Source organism: Leucoraja erinacea, chromosome 37 (genome assembly GCF_028641065.1).
Source record: "Leucoraja erinacea ecotype New England chromosome 37, Leri_hhj_1, whole genome shotgun sequence".
Lineage (NCBI taxonomy): Eukaryota > Metazoa > Chordata > Chondrichthyes > Rajiformes > Rajidae > Leucoraja > Leucoraja erinaceus.
The window spans coordinates 6,795,599-6,817,684 of record NC_073413.1 but is presented as its reverse complement, the minus strand read 5'-3'; the positions used below and the strand labels follow the sequence as shown (position 1 = coordinate 6,817,684).

The following is a 22,086-nucleotide window of genomic DNA, read 5'->3' as shown; positions in this document are numbered from 1 at the left end:
TCTTGTCCATGCCAACCAAGATGCCCCATCTACACTAGCCCCATTTGCCCGCATTTGGTCCATATCCCTTTAACATCATGCGCTCCAAGGAATAACGTCGTGGCCTGTATGATTTCTCTCTATAGCTCAGCCCCCTGAGTCCTGGCAACATCCTTATAAATCTTCTCCAGTATCCAGACATGATTACAATCAAAACCATGCATGGTCTGAAGAAGGGTCTCGACCCGAAACATCACCCTGTTCCTTCCTTCTCTCCAGAGATGCTGCCTGTCCCGCTGAGTTACTCCAGCATTGTGTGTCTGTCTTACATGGCGTAACAGGTAGTGTGCAGTGAGGAAGGAGTGAGTGTTACAGCTACAGAGAGAGCGTCGATTAAAGTGAAAGGGTCACAGCAATGGCGATTGAGGTGTCAGGTACGCATCCTTAGCTTGTGACAGTTGACGGACCGTTGCCGAACCAGCAGGTCCATTGCCGAACCAGCAGGTCCATTGCCGAACCAGCAGGTCCGTTGCCGAACCAGCAGGTCGAGGAACAGCTTCTTTCCGGCGGCTGTCACTCTACTCAACAACGTACCTCGGTGACTGCCAATCACCACCCCCCCACCCCCCCGGACACTTATTATTATTTATTCAAATCGTTTGCTATGTCGCTCTTCAAGGGAGATGCTAAATGCATTTCGTTGTCTCTGTACTGTACACTGACAATGACAATTAAAATTGAATCTGAATCTGAATCTGAATCTGACAGTTCTACCTGGGACATATGACAATAAAACTCTTGCCTCTTGACTGATAACAGCGGGGAAGAAAATGTTCTTGAATCTGGTGGCACATGCTTTCAAGTTGTGCCCGACGAGAGAGGGGAGAAGAGGGAACGACCGGGGTGTGAGTGGTCCTTGGATTATGTTGGCTGCTTTCCACGAGGCAGAATTAAAGGCAGTCACGGTGGCACAGCGGTAGAGTTGCCGCCTTACAGCAAAATGCAGCGCCAGAGACCCGGGTTCGATCCCGACTTACGGGTGCTGTCTGTATGGAGTTTGTACGTTCTCCCCGTGACCTGCGTGGGTTTTCTCCGAGATCTTTGGTTTCCTCCCACACTCCAAAGACGTACAGGTTTGTAGGCTAATTGGCAATCGATGAATTGGCTTGATAAAAATGTAAAATTGTCCAAGTTGGCGATATGCAGAGTACTGCCCTGCCGACTACAAAATTCAGAAGGTTCAGAAGGTGTGGACAGAGTCTCGCTGTCAGAGGAAGCATTAAATCGTCCCTGATCCGATGTTACAATATTTATCAAGCATAATGTTGACCAACGTTAGATTTTTTTTTAAATTGCTGTTTTTTTCCCTTTTTCCTTCCACCCACAATATTTAATATGTAAAAGAATATGTGATTCTGTTGTTTGGTTGTTTGTTTGTTTGTCTTTTTGCACAAAGTCCGCGAGCATTGCCACTTTTCATTTCACTGCACATTTCGTATGTGTATGTGACGAATAAACTTGACTTGACTCAACTCGACCAGTTAATGAGTGCTTCACTGAGAGATTCTGCCTTTAAGAAGAGATTCCAGTTTTTTGTGTGATAAATCAAGGCCCGTCTCTGTCCTCTCAGCATGGAGTACAGACCGACATGCCAGCACGTACACTTAATATCAGATGCCAAGCTGGCATAACTGCAAAATAGGACCATATGTCTTCGAAGCAGTCAAAGCAGCAGGCAACAGACTTGTGATCCCATGACCAACTGATCAGATCAAGGTCCCACAGTCCTTCTACACCCAGTCGTATATTCATACAACGGAAACAGGCCCTTCGGCCCAACTGTAGAAACAAAGAACCGCAGATGCGGGGCTATACCAAAGGTATTCTGGCACTTTCACGACCCAATTCACGACCTCTGCCGAGTTTGACCTTGACTCGTACTCGCAGCATGGATGTCACGAGGTCGTAGGTAGGTCGTAGCAGGCCGTGATGCTAGGCGGAGGTACTCGTGGCATCAAGTAGGTCGGGGCGTTTTTATAGCCTGATGGAAAATGTCCACGAGTGGAAAAAGGTCATGAATTAGGTCGGGAAAGTGGGACAGGCCCTCGTATCCATCCATGATTACAATCAAAACTAGACATGGTACAACAGGTAGTGCAGTGAAGAAGGAAGCAGGGTGTAGACTATAGTGTTACTGCTTCAGAGAGAGTGTAGATTAAAGTGAAAGGCTCACAACAATGTTGATTGGGGAGTCAGGAGTCAGGGGGTGGGGGAGGGGGCACGGTGGTGCAGCGGTAGGGTTGCCGCCTTGCAGAGACAGAGACCCAGGTTCCATCCTGACTGCGGGTGCTGTCTGTGTGGAGTTTGCACCACACCGTGCCGCCCTTTTGAACAGCGACTCCCAAACCAGCAAAACCTACCACTAAAGAGGATAATGGAAGGCGGTGCATGGGGAGCACCACCATCATCAGGTTCTACTCCAATTTGCACACACCATCCATCCTGATATTGCCATTGGTAGACAAAAAAAGCTGGAGTAACTCAGCGGGACAGGTAGCATCTCTGGAGAGAAGGAATGGGTGGTGTTTCGGGTCGAGACCCTTCTTCAGATTCAACGGGTGACGTTTCGGGGTCGAGACCCTTCTTCTTCAGATGGATCTCTGATAGGGCAGTTCCTGGTTCCTGGGTCTAACTACAGTAACTCCCTACCCAAACAGTACAGTATGAGTACCAGCACAGGTATCGACCCACTTCCAACCCTTCAAGGGCGATAAGGGATGTGTATTAAATGCTGGCGACCAACACAAAGCAGGTGACATCCCAAAACTGGTATGTTAGTCGTTTTCATGAGGGCAACTTACCACCAGTAAAACTAGGCAGAGAATAAATTATTTTCTGCGAGGAATGGATCACGTGCAGGCAGATGAGATTAGTTTTGCTTGGCGTGATGTTCAGCACAAACATTGTGGGCCAAAGGGCCTACTCCTGTGCTGTATAGTTCTATGTTCCGTGGATGGGTTGGGATAAAAGTCCTGTGTCCTTGCTGTTATACTCTGGCTCAGAGTGGAATTCTCTGCCTCAGAGGGCAGTGGAGGCCGGTTCTCTGGATGCTTTCAAGAGAGAGTTAGATCGAGCTCTTAAAGATAGCGGAGTCAAGGGGATATGGGGAGAAGGCGGGAATGGGGTACTGATTGTGGATGACCAGCCATGATCACAGTGAATGGCGGTGCTGGCTCGAAGGGCCGAATGGCCTACTCCTGCACCTATTGTCTATTGTCTCCATGCCTCCACATACGGCAAGAAGCAGAACATGGTAGTATGTGTGAAAAAAAAAAAAACATTCTCTGCGGAGAACTATTATTTGGCAACCGCACCCAATGGTAGGACTGCAGTCAGGAACTAACAGTGTGGCATCAGAAGTTCACATTTGTATCCTATTAACTCCAAGAATGTTGCATTTCAACCTTGTGAGATTTTGTGAACATATTGGGGGGGGAGGGTACGGGGAAGAGGTTAATGGAGATTTTGGCCCTTAGAACATTGTCCTCATTAACAGAGCTGCATTAAAACATCCAGCTCATAACTGCACACCATATGACTGCACTTCAAGTCTATCAGCACCATCTCTATGTTGCTTTCGAAACAAAAACACGCGAGTACCTGCTGCAAATCCTGGCGAAAGCTATTTGACATCCGTCGTGCCAAAGTGATCTGCTTTCAGCTCTGCGCACTAAGCCCAAGACAATGAAGGACATTGTGAAACTTTATGCAATCAGTTGCATAAAGTAACAACTATGAGGCTTTGTAGCATTATTTAACTTGGCACAATGTAAATGGGACATCGTATAATTGCACCGGGAAGCTGAAGGCACATTTGAAGCAGTCACTGGTGTCGGGCTTACACCAGGTTTCTTGTGACATCACTGCGGCCTGCAAGACAAAGGCGGACTTCAGTGAATTTTGCAACGTTGTCTTCAAGGATTGCACGGAGTTCGTTACGTGAGGGCGTAGAATTCGTAGAGGTTTGCAGACTTGCCGCATCGAACAAGCTGGCCACTCCACTGCCTTTAGGAAGAGATGGCTAACAAATGCCTCAGTCAAAGTCACAAGGCTGGTTTGGCAGAGATGAGGATTGATTGATTGAAAGATACAGCGTGGAAATAGGCCCTTCAGCCCACCGCTGACTGGTTAGCACGCAACAAAAACTTTTCACTATATCCCGGTACACGTGACTATAAACTAAAGGAAGCGAAACTAAACAAGTTCACACTAGTTCTATGTTATCCCACTTTTTCAACGACTCCTAAAGCCCCTGTCCCACTTAGGACACCGGAACGGAAACCTCTGGAGACTTTGCGCCCCACCCAAGGTTTCCGTGCGGTTCCCGGAGGTTGCAGGTGGTTGCCGGAGGTTGCAGGTAGTGGAAGCAGGTAGGGAGACTGACAAAAACCTCCGGGGACCGCACGGAAACCTTGGTTGAGGCGCAAAGTCTCCAGAGGTTTCCTAAGTGTAACAGGAGCATTACACACTTGGGTCAATATACGGAGGCCAATTAACCTACAGACACGCATATTTTTGGTATGTGGGAGGAAACCAGAGCACCCGGAGGAAACCCATGCGGTCCCAGGGAGAATGTGCAAGCTCCATAGAGCCAGCACCCGTGGTCAAGATCGAACCTGGGTCTCTGGCACGGTGTGGCAACAGCTTTACCCGCTGCGTCACTGTCCCGTTTGATGTTTTATCACTTGTGGGGGAATTACAACCGAGTTGCAGTGATACCGAATTGAATCGTTAATTGAAGCGTGGAGCCATAGAAACTTTCTCGACTACAGTATTGTAAACATGAGCCAGAAACCCTGTTTGATTTAAACACATCTTTAATGAGCACTAAAGCTTAACAGCGTTGATGGCAACAAGTTGTCAGTGCATCCTAGCTGCTCGAACTGCCAGTGCCAGGGACAAGTGTTAGTATAACTGTTATAGTGGGGTGGAGTTAGTGATACTGGTTTATGTATGATTGGTTGAATGCTTCCCAGCTCGGCGGGGCAGGTCACCTTCCCCAGGGGGCCACCCCCAGTGCTCAGCTGCACCAAGGGGGGGGGCTGCCCTCGAAGCAAGAGAGGACGGTGGTCCTTGATGGGGTCCACCACCAACCTCGATAGTCCTTCAACGCTGGACTGGGAGAAGACAGGAGAATGGGGTTGAGAGGGGAAGTTAGTTCAGCCATGATTGAATGGCGGAGTAGACTCGATGGGCTGAATGGCCAAATTCTGCTCCTATGACTATGACATGAATTCCCACTTCCCATCCAAGCTCCTCCACTTCTGTCCCCTGTCTCCCCGATGGCCTGGCACTCCACACAGACATCGCTGTAGTCAAAGGGGGGTGGGATGATCCCAAGGGAGATTTGAAGAGCAGCTTGTTTCAACACTGTAGCCTTTTGTCACACTAATGCGGCGAATTGTGGATTGCAGGGGGTAAGCATGTTTTTTCCTGCTGGCTTACTTATTGGAATAAATAATTGTCTACTGCGGCGACAACATGACTGTATTTTCACTGGGATGGACTCTATAAATTATCACCCAGGCACAGCAGTTTGGAAGAATGTTGCTGGAAATCAGTAATATTTATTGTGCAGAGCCCTTCTTGATCAGGGAGGCACAGTGGCGCAGCGGTAGTGTTGCTGCCTCACAGCGCCAGAGACCCGGGGACTATCCTGACAACGGTGCTGTCTGTACGGAGTTTGCACGTTCTCCCCGGGATCTTCACTTTCCTCCCACACTCCAAAGATTTGTACAGGTTTGTAGGTTCATTGGCTTGGCATAAATGCAAATCGTTTAAGAATAAGGAGTAAGGCATTTAGAACGGAGACAAGGAAACACTTTTTCTCACAGGGAGTTGTGAGTCTGTGGAATTCTCTGCCTCAGAGAGTGGTGGAGTCAGGTTCTCTGGATGCTTTCAAGGGAGAGCGAGATAGGGCCCTTAAAATAGCAGTCAGGGGATAAGGGGAGATGGCAGGAACGGGGTACTGATTGTGGATGATCAGCCATGATCACATTGAATAGCGGTGCTGGCTCGAAGGACCAAATGGCCTACTCCTGCACCTATTGTCTATTGTCCCTTGTATGTGTGTAGGACAGTGTTAGTGTGTCGGGATTGCTGGTCGGTGCGGATTCGGTGGGCCGAAGGGCCTGTTTCCGCGCTGTATTTTCTAAATTAAACCTGCTGTCATGAATCTGTGATATATTCCACCGATCCAACGTTTGACGTGGCCTATGCCTGACATTAGTTCAGCAGCTCCTTGCTGAAGTGAAGTTTAGACTCTCGATGTACAGTGCGGCAACCAGCCCTTCAGCCCACCGAGCGGTGATCACCCCATACGCCTGCATTATCCTATACACTAGGGACAATTTACAATTTTACCGAAGCCAATTAACCTGCAAACTTGTACGTCTTTGGAGTGTGGGTGGAAATATCGGAGGACATGGAGAAAACCGTTTGGGGTTTTCTCCAAAACCCCAAACGGTCACAGGGAGAACATACAAATTCCGTACAGGCGTGGCAGTGTTTTTTCTGTAAAACTACACAGGACTTTGGTGAGAATAGTCCTGAAGTAATTCATAGGTACACAAAAATGCTGGAGAAACTCAGTGGGTACAGCAGCATCTGAAGAAGGGTTTCGGCCCGAAACGTTGCCTATTTCCTTCACTCCATAGATGCTGCTGTACCCGCTGAGTTTCTCCAGCATTTTTGTGTAACTTCCGATTTTCCAGCATCTGCAGTTCCTTCTTAAACACTGAAGTAACCCATAGTGTTACTACTCTTCTTGAGGATGTATTGGCTTGGAAGCAGTTCAGAGAAAGTTCATTCGATTGACTGCAGGCATGAAGACGTGTTTTGTTTTTTTTTGCAGTCTGCTGAAATATATTTGCCAGTTTGATAAGAGTGAGAGGTGATCTCATTGAAACATATGTTGGCACTCTACGCTTGCTCCGACAGCACCTCCCAATCCTGGAAACCAAGGCAGGCGAGGGCAACAGATACACCACCATTTTATGGATCCCCTCCAAGTCACATATTATGCTGCCTGAAAAAAAATGTCAGTTTAGTTTGGGGATACAGCATCGTGGCCCTTTTTGGCACATCGAGTCCAATGTGGGATCATCTATAATTAAAATGCATCATTTACAATGCAGATAAGGAGGAATTTTCTCTCTCTCTCTGGTTGCAGATCTTTGGAACTCTTTGGATTGCCAAGTCATTACATTTCTTCAAAACCCACGTACATTTTTGGACATTGGGAAACTAAGCCATGGGAGTGGACAGGAAAATGGAGCCAAGGGCAAGATCGGATCAAGCAGGAACTTATTGAATAGAAACACAGAAAACAGGTGCAGGAGAAGGCCATTCGGCCCTTCGAGCCAACACCGCCATTCAATATGATCATAGCTGATCATCCCCAATCAGTACCCCTACTGCTTTTTCCCATTTCCCTCGAGTCCGCAGAGCAAAAGCTAATGATCTTGAAAACATCCAGTAAACTGGCCTCCACTGGTTGCTAAACACTCTGTGCGGGGAAGGGGAAGGGATTGCTGGAGTGATCAATCAAATCCCACTAGAACTCCTCAAATTGGAGCCATCTTCAGTCTTGGATGTAGAGGTCTCCACCTGCGTACAATAACATGTTTGAAGTTTAAGGCCCCAGTAGATCTTAAGGGGGGTGGGGGGTCAATTTAAGATCTCTCTTCAATCTCAAAATCTCGAGGGCAATTGCAGCAAACAGAAGCAGACACATAGGAAAAAATTATTTATTCAAAAAATTCTTGAAGTGGGAACAATCATTGTTCAATAATCAAAGCATTCAAACATTCTGCAATGACAAGTGAAGGTGGGGACACTCACTCAAAATGGCCGATCAAGCAGCCAGTCTTTCATGTGTTGCTGGTGTTATTTTACCCTTATCTTTGGGCAGTGTGGACCAGTTACAATCAGTGGCAGTGCAGGAGGAATCAAAGAGTCACAATGGCCATCTCCTCAAAATATCTGGATTAGAAGCAGATTTTAAAAGGGACTCCTGCGTTAAGCATCTTTATTCTGTTGTATTACCCGCACATTGGGTTACATTTCCTTCAGATGAACCAAGTATATACTGAAGACACAAGGAAGTGCAAATGCTGGTTTATAAAAAAAAAAAGTGGTGCTGGAGTTACTCAGTGTGTCGGGCAGCAGCTCTGGAGAACATGGATCGCTGACGTTTTGGGTCGGCACCCTTCCCCAGACATATATTCATTTATTTTGCTTCGGAAGGAACTGCAGATGTTGGTTTACACCAAATGTAGACACAAAACTCTCGACCCGAAACATCACTTATTCCTTTTTCTCCAGACTCGTAGTTATTCCAGCATTTTGGGTCTATCTTCCATATTAATTTATTTTTCCTACATTTAAAGAGGCATAATCTTAAATGGCGACAAGCCACTGGCTTCTGATAAATTCTCCCAGGTTAAACAAAAATTGTCCAGGATAAGGCCCTGTGCTGGTTTAATCTACATGTTCTAAACTTGACTCTCTGGAATATAAAATGTCTCTGTCAAAGAGTGCCAACGCCATCCTAATAGCATTTCTCTCTCCCTCTCTCTCTCTCTCTCTCTCTCTCTAGGTCTCTATATACTGGACCAGGAACTCAGCTGTCAAGATCAGTCACCACCACAGCATCAGGAAGCGGTACATGCCTGGAGCCAAGTAAAACCTAGCACTTGCAGGATGAGAGTCACAGACTGAAAACTCTTCCTTCAGTGCCCGACTTCGGCAAGTTTTTTTTTTTGGCAGACTGGGCATTATACAGGGTGAGCAATTACTGGAGGACATGAGATGTTTTATTCTCAAGGACGCAAGCCATCAAGATGTTTTTACTTTACTCAACAGCTGTGGAGACACAGGTATCGTTGTCTCGTTGTAGGACATTGATCATTCTTTTAATCTGGATTTTTAACTTACGTATTGTGTTTTAAAAAATATATAATTTATGATGCTTTTATAAGTGATATACTAAGATTTTATATGCACTTTATGATATTTTTTAATATGCAATGCATTTTTTTTTTTTTTAATGTAATGTTGCCCCTTGTCTGGACCTCGAGTCCGTAATAAAATGTATTATTATTTATTATAAAAGTCCTAATAAAGAAGCCACAACCGTACCAAACTATTTAACGCAGTCAAGCAGAAAATAAGGGAATCACAATGAATCGTCCTGTAGCTGTTTCAGAAACGACAGCACTTTGCTTACAGTGCTGAAAGCTGGAGAGGCTTACTCACACTTGATTGGCATCTTAAGGAGTGTGGTTTCCCCGATGCCTAATGCACACTTCAAATCTTTCCTTCGATACTGCCTTAACAAAAAAGCTGGCAACGTTACTCACTGATTTTAGGGCTGTGTTTTTCAGCCTGATGCACTCACACACACACACTGTGCAAAGCTCATGAGAATGAGACAAAAAGCACCCAAAAAGCTCACCCCTCTGGTAACTCTCCCATTATAGCATGGAGCTGCACGTGGAATATCCTAAACATGTTTGCTCTGACTGGATTGCCTGGCAAAATATCGAACAAAAATTAACTTTGGGCAGCTGGACTTGGAATGCCACTTGTGCCACATGCTGTATGAAATCTATTGGAAAAGAGTGTGATTCTGTCCCCAGAAGACACACATGTTCCATCCAAATACTACTGCAGAGAAAACAGAGGTAGGTATATCCGGTAATAGTCACAAAAAGCTGGAGTAACTCAGCGGGACAGGCAGCATCTCTGGAGAAAAGGAATAGGTGACGTTTCGGGTCGAGACTGCACTCGGTGTTTGATTCTCCTTGGTCTCAGGCTGTGTCATCTCAATCACGTTTTAACTCAACGGAGATCAATTTTGGACTTGGCACACCTCACGCAGTCTGGTCACTCAATGAGACAAGGGTGTTAATGGATATTTTTGAAACTGTACCAGTCATGCTACATCTTAAAGAGAAATGGCAAGTGAAATATAAAATGTGCTCACAGAGTGTGAGTGTGGTCAGTTAACTTTGCAAGGAGGGACACAAAATGCTGGAGTAACTCAGCAGGTCAGGCGGCATCTCTGGAGAAAAGGCCTTTCACTACCTCTAGTTTCCCCTTCCCCGACTATCAGTGTGAAGAAGGGGTTCGACCCAAAACGTCTCCTATTCCATTTCTCCAGAGATGCTCCCTGGCCCGCTGAATTACTCCAGCATTTCGCGTCTATCTTCGGTGTAAACCAGCATCTCCAGTTCCTTCCTCAGCATCTCTGGAGAATATGGACAGATGACGTTTTGGATCGGGACCCTTCCTCAGACAGTGGAAAGAAAGGGAGTTGCTGGAGGCCAGGGACGGAGGGCCGTAGGACAACACAGTTCCAGCACTCCACAACTTTAGAGCTCCTCGGGAAAAGATGTCAAACCAAATATAAAACCCAAGATAAAAATGAAATCATCTGACCAGAGTGAGATAACAGGGAGAGGAGGAGGAAGCAATCATCTGCCTCCGGTACATGAATGTGAAACATGACAAAAAGCTTGCAGAGAGTGAATTATTAACACTTACTGATTCAAGATATTACACATCTTCTTTAGAGATGGCACCCAAGGCCACTGATTGATGATGGTAGTTTTGTTCTGGCTTAGAGAAAGATCTCCACTGACCAAAATGGATTATTCACCTCCAATAACAATACTGAGAGAAAATATCCCAGTAATTTTGTTTTTAAAGAGTCTGTTACCGTGCGCAACTTGCCCTGCTGCAGATTTTGCCCATTTTTGCCTTGAAGACCCCACTATTAAAAACAGAGACGCAGCAACATTGAACAACGCTCCACTGTCCCCACGTTCAAATGGAACATAAAAAGATTTCCTGCAGTCATTCTGGGATCACCTCTTCTTGAAGCCATACTTTTTCCTTTCGTAGAACAAGTCCGTTTTTGAGCTGCCAAGATTAACAATTTTCGGACATCCATCTCTCTAGGAGACAAAATGAAAGGGCAAATTGAACCACAGTCGATGACAAGTATGCAATTAGAGCCGTCTATGGTGAGTGATGTCTCAGATCTGATCGGCAATGGGTCTCGCAGTTAGGGAGACTGCCGCCGCGTCGCATGAAGAAATTTAAGAATTAAATGCAGGTCATACCAGAAATTCTAAAACATGGTGAAATAATGGCACAAGGGTAGAGTTGATACCTTACAGCGGCAGAGACCCGGGTTACATAGAAATATAGAAAAGAGGTGCAGAAGTAGGCCATTCGGTCCTCCAAAATCAATACCCCGTTCCTGCTTTTCTCATCATTCTCACAGAGAGTGGTGAGTCTGTGGAATTCTCTGCCTCAGAGGGCGGTGGAGGCAGGTTCTCTGGATGCTTTCAAGAGAGAGCTGGATAGGGCTCTTAAAAATAGTGGAGTCAGGGGATATGGGGAGAAGGCGGGAACGGGGTACTGATTGGGGATGATCAGCCATGATCATGTTGAATGGCGGTGCTGGCTCGAAGGGCCAAATGGCCTACTCCTGTACCTATTGTCTATTGCTTTCACCCCATATCCCATGATTCCGTTAGCCCGGAGAACTATATAGGTTTGATCCTGACTACGGGGCGCTGTTCTGTACAGAGTTTATACGTTCTCCCTGTGACCGCGTGCGTTTTCTCCAGGTGCTCTGGTTTCCTAAGATGTACAGGTTTGTAGGTTAATTGGCTTATGTAAATTGAATATTGGCCCTAGTGTGTAGGATGGTGGTAGACACAAAATGCTGGAGTAACTCAGCAGGAGAGGCAACATCTCCCGCTGAGTTACTCCAGCATTTTGTGTCTATCTTCGGTTTAAACTAGCATCTACAGTTCCTTCCGACACATTTTGTAGGATGGTGGTAGTGTGTGAGGTGATCGCTGGTCGGCACGGACTCGTTGGGCCGAAGGGCCCGTTTGCACGCTGTATCTCTAAAGTCTAAAGGGTAATTAGGTAGAAGGCTCATTTTTCAACACCTGGTTCTGAAAATGAACATGCGTGAAATGGCAGAGAAAGAGATGGAGGCAAGCTGCCAACCTCCTCTAACCATGTTCATTCATGAAATATGTCTCTGTGGGCAGGGAGCGAGGCTGGTTTGTGCTCACACAACAGCGCCTTTGTCTATTTCAGTCCTCTTATGAAGAGGGAGAAAATATTCAAAAGAATAATGTTTCAAGTTTTGGGTACATAAGAATGTACGAGCAGACTGTTCATTCAGATAAGCAGATCCTAAAATCCAGCCAATTTAATATTGGAGATAGGCACAAAATGCTGGAGTAACTCAGCGGGGCAGGCAGCATCTCTGGAGAGAAGGAAGGGGTGATGTGTGTAGGAAGGAACTGCAGATGCTGGTTTCAACCGAAGATGGACACAAAATGCTAGAGTAACTCAGCGGGGCAGGCAGCATCTCTGGAGAGAAGGAACGGGTGAGGTTGTGGGTCGAGTATTTAAGATTGGAATTGTTTGCAAACCAACAATTTTTTGTTCGCATCTGCACACACGTCGACAGTTCCCGACACTCTACCTGCTTCTGCGGAGCTAGATCACAATGTTGAAGAAAGAACTGCAGATGCTGGAAAAATCAAAGGGAGACAAAAATGCTGGAGAAACTCAGCAGGTGAGGCAGCATCTATGGAGTGAAGGAATAGGTGACGTTTTGGGTCTCGACCCTTCTTCAGACTGACTTGGAAGGTATATCATCTTTATGGTTTAGAACTGGAACGTCTGAAGAAGCGAAACGTCACCTATTCCTTCGCTCCATAGATGCTGCCTCACCCACTGAGTTTCTCCAGCATTTTGTCCAGCTAGATCACACTGCTCTGTAAAAGTTACATAGAATTCAGGTGAAAGTTCTCTGCAGACTCACATCCTTTTCCTGGATTGTGCACTCCTTGCAGTAGTAGGCATCAGAGACTCCTGGGCCACCGCAGATCACACACCGTCCTTGGTAAGACCCATAATTGCACTCATCGCAGATACGCACCAGCGTGCAAGGCCTGACGTAGGAGTCACAGATCACACATTTACCGTCACCTAAAAGAAAAAGGCAATGAAGCAATAAGGCCAAATGTCTCACTTAAAAAATATCACATATGCGGATTTCAAACATGTCGGAAGTGTTACATCTTGAAGATGTGAGATTCGTCCTATCAGGCAAATCAGACCAATTCTTAAAGATTTGGTCTCCCTTTATCGACTTATTACAAGCATGTGGTGCAACACAACCGTAGAAATTAATTGTTTCAGAACCAGGTGAGGGGTGGGTAAAGATACGAAGTAGGTATATCCAATCAATCAATCAATCAACCTTTATTGTCATCTTGCAAGCAACAGTTGTACAGTGCAAAATGAAAAGACGTTTCCCAGTGAATAGCGGAGCATCGCACATGAAATTTAAAACATTTCACACATAATAACACTTGCCTCCATCTCTTTCTATGCAAACTGGAGGGGGTCTAACGATGAGGGGAGGCTGGCAGTAATGTGGGGTTTCACCAGGCGTTCAAAACACTTCATTATTATTATTTTCATCCCTTTCAATTTCTCTTTTTTCTTCTCTTTTTTTCTTCTCTATTCCTTTTCTTTCGTATTTCACATCACCCTCTTGTTTTCTCTTTCAGGCTATAAGGCCTTATGAGCTCTTTTTTTTTCTTTCTATTTTTTCACGAATTAACAATATTACTACTTTATATAATATTATCTTCCTCTCTATTTCTTGCTTTTCTTACTCTTTTTTACTATTAAATTTAAAATAAGAAGTTGTACATGAAATGTAATATGTTAATCATGTCTTAAATTATTGTACACTACTTCTAATAAAAATATATTTTTTTAAATTAAAAAAAAAATCACATATGTAATTTAAAAAAAAAGAAATCACATTATAATGAAAGGTTAAATATTACAGACACTGGAAACACTGAGCAGGTGGTGGGCAGCACCTACACACAGCACGTCCCATTAAAAAACCCCACATAATGCTGTAGGAACTCAGCGGGTCGGGCAGCATCTCTGGAGAAAAGGAACAAGCTGGCGGGGAGGTGGGGCAAAGTCTGGGTGGTTAGGAAGGAACTGCAGATGCTGGTTGTCCCGCTGAGTTACTCAGAGATGCTGCCTGTCTCACTGAGTTACTGCAGCATTTTGTGCAGAGATGCTGCCTGTCCCGCTGAGTTATTCCACCATTTTGTGTCCATCGAAGTGATCGGTGGATACAGGTGAGGGAGGGGAGGGGGGTGGTGCCTTTTCCTGTTTCTGTTAGCATTTCACTTAATGAACTTGCATCAGAACATTGGCCCCAACGCACTGCGTCTAACAGTGACCCTAGGAATGAGATAAATGATCACCTATCTTGCTTTATTGGGATCATCTTTTTTTTGTGGGTGGGGAGAAGATGGTTCAAACATTTGTTGAGAAACTAGAATTCCTGATCTTTGAATAATACCATGACACACATTAGTAGAGTGTTATAAAAAAAACAAAAAAAACATGCAAGATTTGTGACGGAGGAAAACATGGCAGCTGGAATGGAGTTGTGCAGTGGATCATATATGGCTACTGTATTTGCTGAAACGGTGCCACTGAACGACTCAATGATGTGAACTTTGAAGGATGGTTTTGGGAACAGCCGAGAAACCATAATCATTTGAATACATGTTCATAATAGAAACAGAATTAGGCCATTCGGCCCATCAAGTCTACTCCGCCATTCAATCATGGCTGATCTATCTTTCCCTCATAACCCATTCTCCTGCTTTCTCCCCATAACCCCCGACACCTGAACTAATCAAGAATCTATCTATCTTTGCCTTACTAATATCCATTGACGGCCTCCACAGCCTTATGTGGCAATGAATTCCACAGATTCATCACTCTCTGACTAAAGAAATTCCTCCTCATCTCCTTCCAAAAGGAACGTCCTTTAATTCCAAGGTTATGGCCTCTGGTCCTAGACTCTCCCACTAGTGGAAACATCCTCTCCACATCCACTCTATCCAGGATTTCCATTATTCGTATATGGGCAGAAAAGGTAGATTAGCCTCAACATAACATATAGCAATGCCTACCATAGGTGCGGAGGGGAAAATGAATTCCAGGTATAGGAAAGAGCCAAGCACTAAAATCAATGATGAGCCAAGGAGCAGATATCAAATATCATATCTAGTGATGATTGCCCAGAAAGTGGCATCACCACACTTCCCGTGGGTGGCCCAGGACCCAAATCTGAGGAAGGACATTATTGCCATAGAGGGAGTGCAGAGAAGGTTCACCAGACTGATTCCTGGGATGGCAGGACTGTCTTATGAAGAAAGACTGGATAGACTTGGTTTATACTCTCTAGAATTTAGGAGATTGAGAGGGGATCTTATAGAAACTTACAAAATTCTTAAGGGGTTCGACAGGCTAGATGCAGGAAGATTGCTCCCGATGTTGGGGAAGTCCAGGACAAGGGGTCACAGCTTAAGGATAAGGGGGAAATCCTTTAAAACCCAGTTAGGAAGAACTTTTTTCACACAGAGAGTGGTGAATCTCTGGAACTCTCTGCCACAGAGGGTAGTTGAGGCCAGTTCATTGGCTATATTTAAGAGGGAGTTAGATGTGGCCCTTGTGGCTAAGGGGATCAGAGGGTATGGATAGAAGGCAGGTACGGGACACTGAGTTGGATGATCAGCCATGATCATATTGAATGGCGGTGCAGGCTCGAAGGGCCAAATGGCCTACTCCTGCACCTAATTTCTATGTTTCTATGACCAAGGGCAATTCAGTAATGGGAAGATGAACAACAAAAAAGCTCGCAATGGACTGCTGTAGGGCGGCAGGGTGGCGCTGCGTTAGAGTTGCTGCCTGACAGCACCCAGGTTAGATTCTGACCACGGGTGATTTCTGTACGGAGTTTGTACGTTCTCCCCATGACATGCATGGGTTTCCTCCCACACTCCAAAGACATACAGGTGTAATTATAAAATTGTCCCTAGTGTGTAGGGGGTAGTGTTAGTGGGCGGGATCACTGGGCGGCGCGGACTCAGTGCGCTGTATCTCTAAACAAAACTAAACTGCTGGTGTTTTAGACGCTGAACATCAGAGGATGTCACTCCACCTTGCAATGGTATGCAGTGCAATTTGTCAAGTGTACAGAGGGGAACAGAACTCAGAGACCCATTCCAAAGCGCCCTCTATCGATACACATGACAATGATAAACTCATGCCAATATCAAAAAGGCAATCGTGGCCAAGGTTAAAGAAGCCAAAGGGAAAAATTACTTCACATTCCTCATTATTGACACAAGATCATTCTGACAGGTAAAACTACACTCAGCCTTGGCATACAGATCCATCCTACACTATTGGCCTTTTTAGGTTTCCAGAGATTATGGATTAGGTTAGAGTCATACAGCGTGGAAACAGGCCCAACTTGCCCACACTGACCAACATGTCCTATCTACAGAAGTTCCACCTGCCTGCATTTGGACCATATTGTTCTAAACCTATCCTATCCATGTAGCTGTCTAAATGTTTCTTAAACGTTGCCATAGTACCCGCCTCAACTACCTCCTCCAGCAACTCCTTCCATTTATCCAACACCCTATGGGTAAAAACGTAACCCCTCAGGGTCCTATTAAAGGGCCTGTCCCCACTTTCACGACCCAATTCATAACCTTATTTACTCGTGGACATTTTTCATCAGGCTAGAAAAATGCCTGACCTACTTGATGCCACGAGTTCCTACGATTAGCTTCATGACCTACCCACGACCTCCTACGCCCATGCTGCGAGTACGAGTCAAGGGCAAACTCGTCAGAGGTCGTGAAAGTGGGACAGGCCCTTAAATCTTTCTCCTCTCACAGAAAACCTATGTCCTCTGGTTCTCGATTCCCCTACTCTGTGCATTTACCCGATCTATTCCTCTCACAATTTTGTACACTTCCGTAAGATCACCTTCTCATCCTCCTGCGCTCCAAGGAATAGAGTCTAGCCTGCTCAACCTCTCCCTATAGCTGTGGTCTATAGGTTGTCTCAACACAATGTTCAGGAAAAGACTGCATCTTTTTAGGTATGTTTTGGGTTCACATCAAGAACTGCTTTCAAAATTATGTACACTCCACCTGAAATCACTACCGGAAATTTCCAAGTAATGTAGGAAATTACTAACTAAAATAGCAAAGCAATAAATTCTGCAAAGCTGCAAATACTAATGCATTTACCCTGCTCGATAATAAGGATATCACAAGCAACATCAACAAGCATATTAAAAGAGAAAGGAGTGGAAAGCCTTTGGCAGCTCAGTCTGAACCTATGATGCAAGCAACATATTAATGTTTCAGTTTGTGCTACTTAAGTAGAAGATAATAATTAATCTGGCTCCACAGATGCCGATTGACCAGCTGAGTGTTTCCTGTCTTTGTGTGATGAGATTTGTATGGAAATTTTCAGCATCAGCCGTTTTGAAAAAAAAAATTAAGGTTGATTTGAACTTTTTTTTTTAAACTCACAAAAACTGCTCAAGGAAATTGGAGAATACTTGTTATAGTGCCAAACTTCCCTTTTATTTTTTTTCCCCGTCACCTTGTGCACCTCTATAATGCTCGTTCATCCTTGGCTTTATAGAATCTTTTAACACAGAGTCCAAGGGTCACTGTTTGGCTTTTTATTGCTTAAGCCAACTCTCTAAATAGTTATTCAATTACATTAAAAATCTTGGACGGGGCCTTTCATGAACTGAGGAGATCTCAAAAATCTTTTCAGCCGGCAAAGTATTTATTTAAATTGGTTAGTGTTAAGATGGTTTAAACAAAATAATCATCGCTGGGACTTATTTTGGACTGCCTGAAAGTATAGATGTTATTAAATGAGAGTGAATGCCTTCAAGTGTGTTGAACAGATTAGATTTAGAGTCATGGAGTGATACAGCGTGGAAACAGGCCCTTTGGTCCAACTTGCCCTCACCGGCCAACATGTCCCAGCTACACTAGTCCCACCTGCCTGCGCTTGGTCCATATCCCTCCAAACCCTGACCTATCCATGTCCCCTGTCTATCTGTTTCTTAAACGTTGGCGTAGTCCCTGCCTCAACAGGTCTGGCAGCTTGTTCCATACCCCCACTACCCTTTGTGTGAAAAGGGTACCCCCCAGATTCCTATTAAATCTTTTTCCCTTCACCTTAAACCACTTGTCCTCGATTCGCCTACTCTGAGCAAGAGACTCTGTGCCCAGATTTGTTTAGAATCTGGGTAAAAAAAAATAATTCTATCTTTAAATTCTATGTTTAAAACCGAAACAAAACCTTAAAAAACTGGTTCCATTTTGCTCCTCTTTTTCTTTTCCTTCTCTTCAAGTATATAACCCTTTTGAAAGTAATTATTGATTCTACTGCCACAGCCATCTGAGGAGTACATTCCTGACTGTAACGACTTAGGGAATACTAATCCAAAAATTAAACTAATCACAATAACACTTTATTAGCCAAGTATGTTTTGCAACATACGAGGAATTTAATTTGCCAAGTCAGTCATGCCAAGGATACTACACACCAGCTTTTCATTTGTCCCCAGAAGCTTAAAACTACAATTTCTTACAACCTATTTTTGGAATCATCCTCAATTTATAATTTCTTGAAAGCCCAATGTCACTTAATCACCAGCTGAACCAATTTTTTTCCCTATTCTCTGCAACTTTGGCACCATCGTCAGTGCCTTACACATCAGCCAACAAAGGTTTTGCTGCATTGAGGGGAACAGATAGGGAGTTGGGTGTGGTGTGAGAATCTTTGAGACAGCTTGGCTGATTTATATTTCAGTCTCAAACCTGCCTGACCAGAGAACCAATGCTGGGTTTTCCTTCAGGCCGAGTGGAAGCTGCACAATCACGCAGGTGCAGACATGTCAAAGCGACGGAAAGAAGCAGCAATTTATACGGCACATTTCACCAGTCAGAATATTCTGCTGTTTATTCCCAGGCAACGAATTGTCATTGAAATGTGGTGAATATTACACAGACAAACAAACAAGGCAACCCATTTCCATACATCAAAATCCCACAAATAGTCAGCAGCAAGAACGGAACTCACTATCAAAACATGGAGGGGACGGGGGACACACTTTTTTGGCGGCCGCGCGCGTATGCGCACACTCACACACGCGAGCGCGCGAGGCTTCGGAGGCTCAATCCAGCGTTAAATGCAGCTCAACTGCCTGTCTCACCGAGTTAACTAACAGCCCTGTCTGGACTGACGGGAAACCAGCGCTGCTTCTCCGCACTGGCCATATTTCCCGCAAGTCCAGGCAGGTTAACCTGGCGGGGATGTCGCCCACTTCTCAAAACATGGGGGGGGGGACGTGTCCCCTCTGGCCCCCCAGAGTTTTCCGCCCCTGATCAGCAAGATAAATGATCAACTACAATTTTTGGTCCTATTTGGTAAAGGATGAATGTTTTAAAGCTGCCCGCAAATAGCCATTGTTAGTACATCGTGACCGCTTCCAAGACTGACTAATGTAGGAAGTGGGTACGATGTACTAACAACTAACGACCTGCTGTACCGTTATAATCTGGATACTGATTAAAGATGATCTTGAACTTCAGATTGTGTACTTTGGTTATTTACATGGTGTCAGGAGTGGGATTAGTGATGCTATTCTACTATGATTGGCTTTCATGCATAAACCAATCTACACTGCCTCTTTGAATAATGTCATAGAATATTTTATGTTAATAACAGACTCGATGTGGCACATTTCATATTCTCTTCAGGACGTTATCTTGGGTGGCATGATGTTGCTGCCTCATTGCATCAGAGACCCGGGTTCCAACCTGACTATGGGTGCTGTCTGTATGCAGTTTGTACGTTCTTCCTGTGACCGCGTGGGTTTTCTCCGGGTGCTCCGCTTTCCTCCCACACTCCAAAGACTTGCACAGGCTTGTAGGTTAATTGGCTTTGGTAAAATTGTAAATTGTCCCTCGTGTGTAGGATAGCGTTGGTGGTGAAAAACACACGGGTGGAGGCAGAGAATCTGGCAGCGAGGCTTGGAAGCACTACATGAGGAGATAGATCTACCTGCACCATCAACTAAGGCAAGGAACTTCCTCTGGCACAAGGAATCAAGTTTGAATAAAGAGGACTCGTGATTTTATAGCAACTATCAAGACTTTGAATGAGAAACAATGAAAGACTATAATAATAATAATTTTCAGAATGGGAATTAAATCATGCGTTGCAAAATTTAGAATCAGTTAAAATGATTTGATGTATAAAGTATGTGGACTCGGTGGGCTGAAGGGCCTGTTTCTGCACCTCGTCTCTAAAGTCGAAAGACTTCCCGAAATGCTTTACATCTAATTAAGTACTAACCTATATAATGTAGGAAGCAGAGCAGCCAGATTGAAAACTGCAAAGTTGAACAGGAACTTTCATTCAAGGACAAATGCCAGCTGGAACGCTGTGGAGAACTTCCCCAGCGCTTCTACCAAAGCGTGCCATGGAATGTTCTGCATCCAGAAGGGACCTGGCAGGGGTTTGGTTTAAGACTTCATCTAAAAGATGCCATTCTTGACAATACTCCTCTTCACACAATGCTGAAGTAATGATCTAGATTTTTGTGTTTAAGTCCCTGGAATATAACTTGAACCCTCACCACGACCTGCATCCTGCTGATCCGCAGCAAGCCGTTTCCCGGAAGGCAGAGAGGATCTTTAACATCTTTGTTGATGACAGATCCTCTCACAATGCAGCATTCATAGTGACTAGAGAGTCTGAGGTTGCGTAGGCTGGGACTCGATTCCTTGGAGTGCAGGTGAATGAGGGATGATCTTATAGAGGTGTACAAAATCACTGAGGAATAGCCAGGGTAGATGCACAGACTCTTGCCCAGAGTAGACATATAGAGGACCAAAGGGTATAGATTTAAGGTGAAAGGGAAAAGATTTAATAGGAATCTGAGCGGTAACGTTAACCAAAAGGGTGGTGGGTGTGTGGAACAAGGGTAGGGTAGTTGAGGCAGGGACTATTCCAATATTTAACAAAAAAGTTAAACAGATACATGGAAAGGACAGGTTTGGAGGGAAACAGATCAAACACAGGCAGGTGGGACTAGTGTAGCTAGGACATGTTGTCCAGTGTGTGCAAGTTGGGCCGAAGGGCCTGTTTCCATGCTGTATCGCTCTATGACTCTAAGTGGACTGCTGGCCTTGTTTTTATATGACCAGTTTCTGGATGGGGCTTTCCATCTCTGACATCAGTCCTGCACAAGTAGGTGGATGGTGAAAGAATGCAGGTTTTTGCTGATAATTCTCTTTATGGTGAATTCCCAATCCGTTTCAACCTAACAAAGATGACACTGCCTTGCATGCCAGTAGCACTAACAGGCGGAGGGAAGATAAGTCAAAAACAGAATGTTTGAGTAGCACGGGTCTTGCAACTAATTATCTGCCTCATCTACTGGAATGGAAATGCTCCCGATGTGGTCTCCTGTACATCAGCGAGGTCAAGCCCAGACTTGACAACCGTTTTGCCGAACACGCGCTTGGTCCGCCATCTCCTGATTGCTAACCATTTTATCTCCTCTCCCCCATTCCCATGCCGACCTTTCTGTCCTGGGCCTCCTCCACTGCCAGATCGAGGTCACACACAAACGGGAGGAACAGCACCTCATATTCTGCTTGGGTAGCTTACAAAAAAACACTTGCAAGTTAACAAAGATCAAACTCTGTAACAAGAGTTGCTCAACATTTCGCAAGTCAGCTGGGCAGAGTTTTTGAAATACTGATTTAAAAAAAAAAAAAAAAAAAAAAAAAAAAAAAGCACATTAGCTCCCCACCAAAGAGGAGTGGAATTTTCCATTACTGCATTCCAAGGATTTCCACTCCTGGCCAAAAGCTTTGCTCTTTTCATCACCACTGCGGCTGAATAAACACAACACTCCAGTACTCAGGGGCACATCCACACAGAGACAGCGACAGGCCAGTTTCCTCTCATACTCATCAGAAGAAAGGTTTCGGCCCAAAACGTTGCCCATCTCCTTCGCTCCATAGATGCTGCTGCGCTGAGTTTCTCCAGCATTTTTGT

At 44.9% G+C, this 22,086-nt stretch overlaps 1 protein-coding gene across 2 annotated transcripts in view; it reads right to left on the bottom strand.

Annotated features, from left to right (window-relative positions):
- Nucleotides 1-7,773: 7,773 nt before the first annotated feature.
- phf5a (PHD finger protein 5A) overlaps nucleotides 7,774-22,086 on the bottom strand; it is a 36,921-nt gene continuing 22,608 nt past the window's right edge. Inside the window, exons 3-5 of one of the 2 annotated variants that reach the window (XM_055663213.1) lie at nucleotides 12,902-13,068; nucleotides 10,969-11,000; nucleotides 7,774-10,077 (exon numbers count right to left, since the gene is read on the bottom strand). In XM_055663213.1, the coding sequence (XP_055519188.1) occupies nucleotides 10,047-10,077; nucleotides 10,969-11,000; nucleotides 12,902-13,068 (230 nt within the window). In that variant the 3' untranslated portion in view covers nucleotides 7,774-10,046. Of the gene's footprint in view, nucleotides 11,001-12,901; nucleotides 13,069-22,086 lie in introns of both variants that reach the window. The other variant, XM_055663212.1, reaches the window with a different exon arrangement.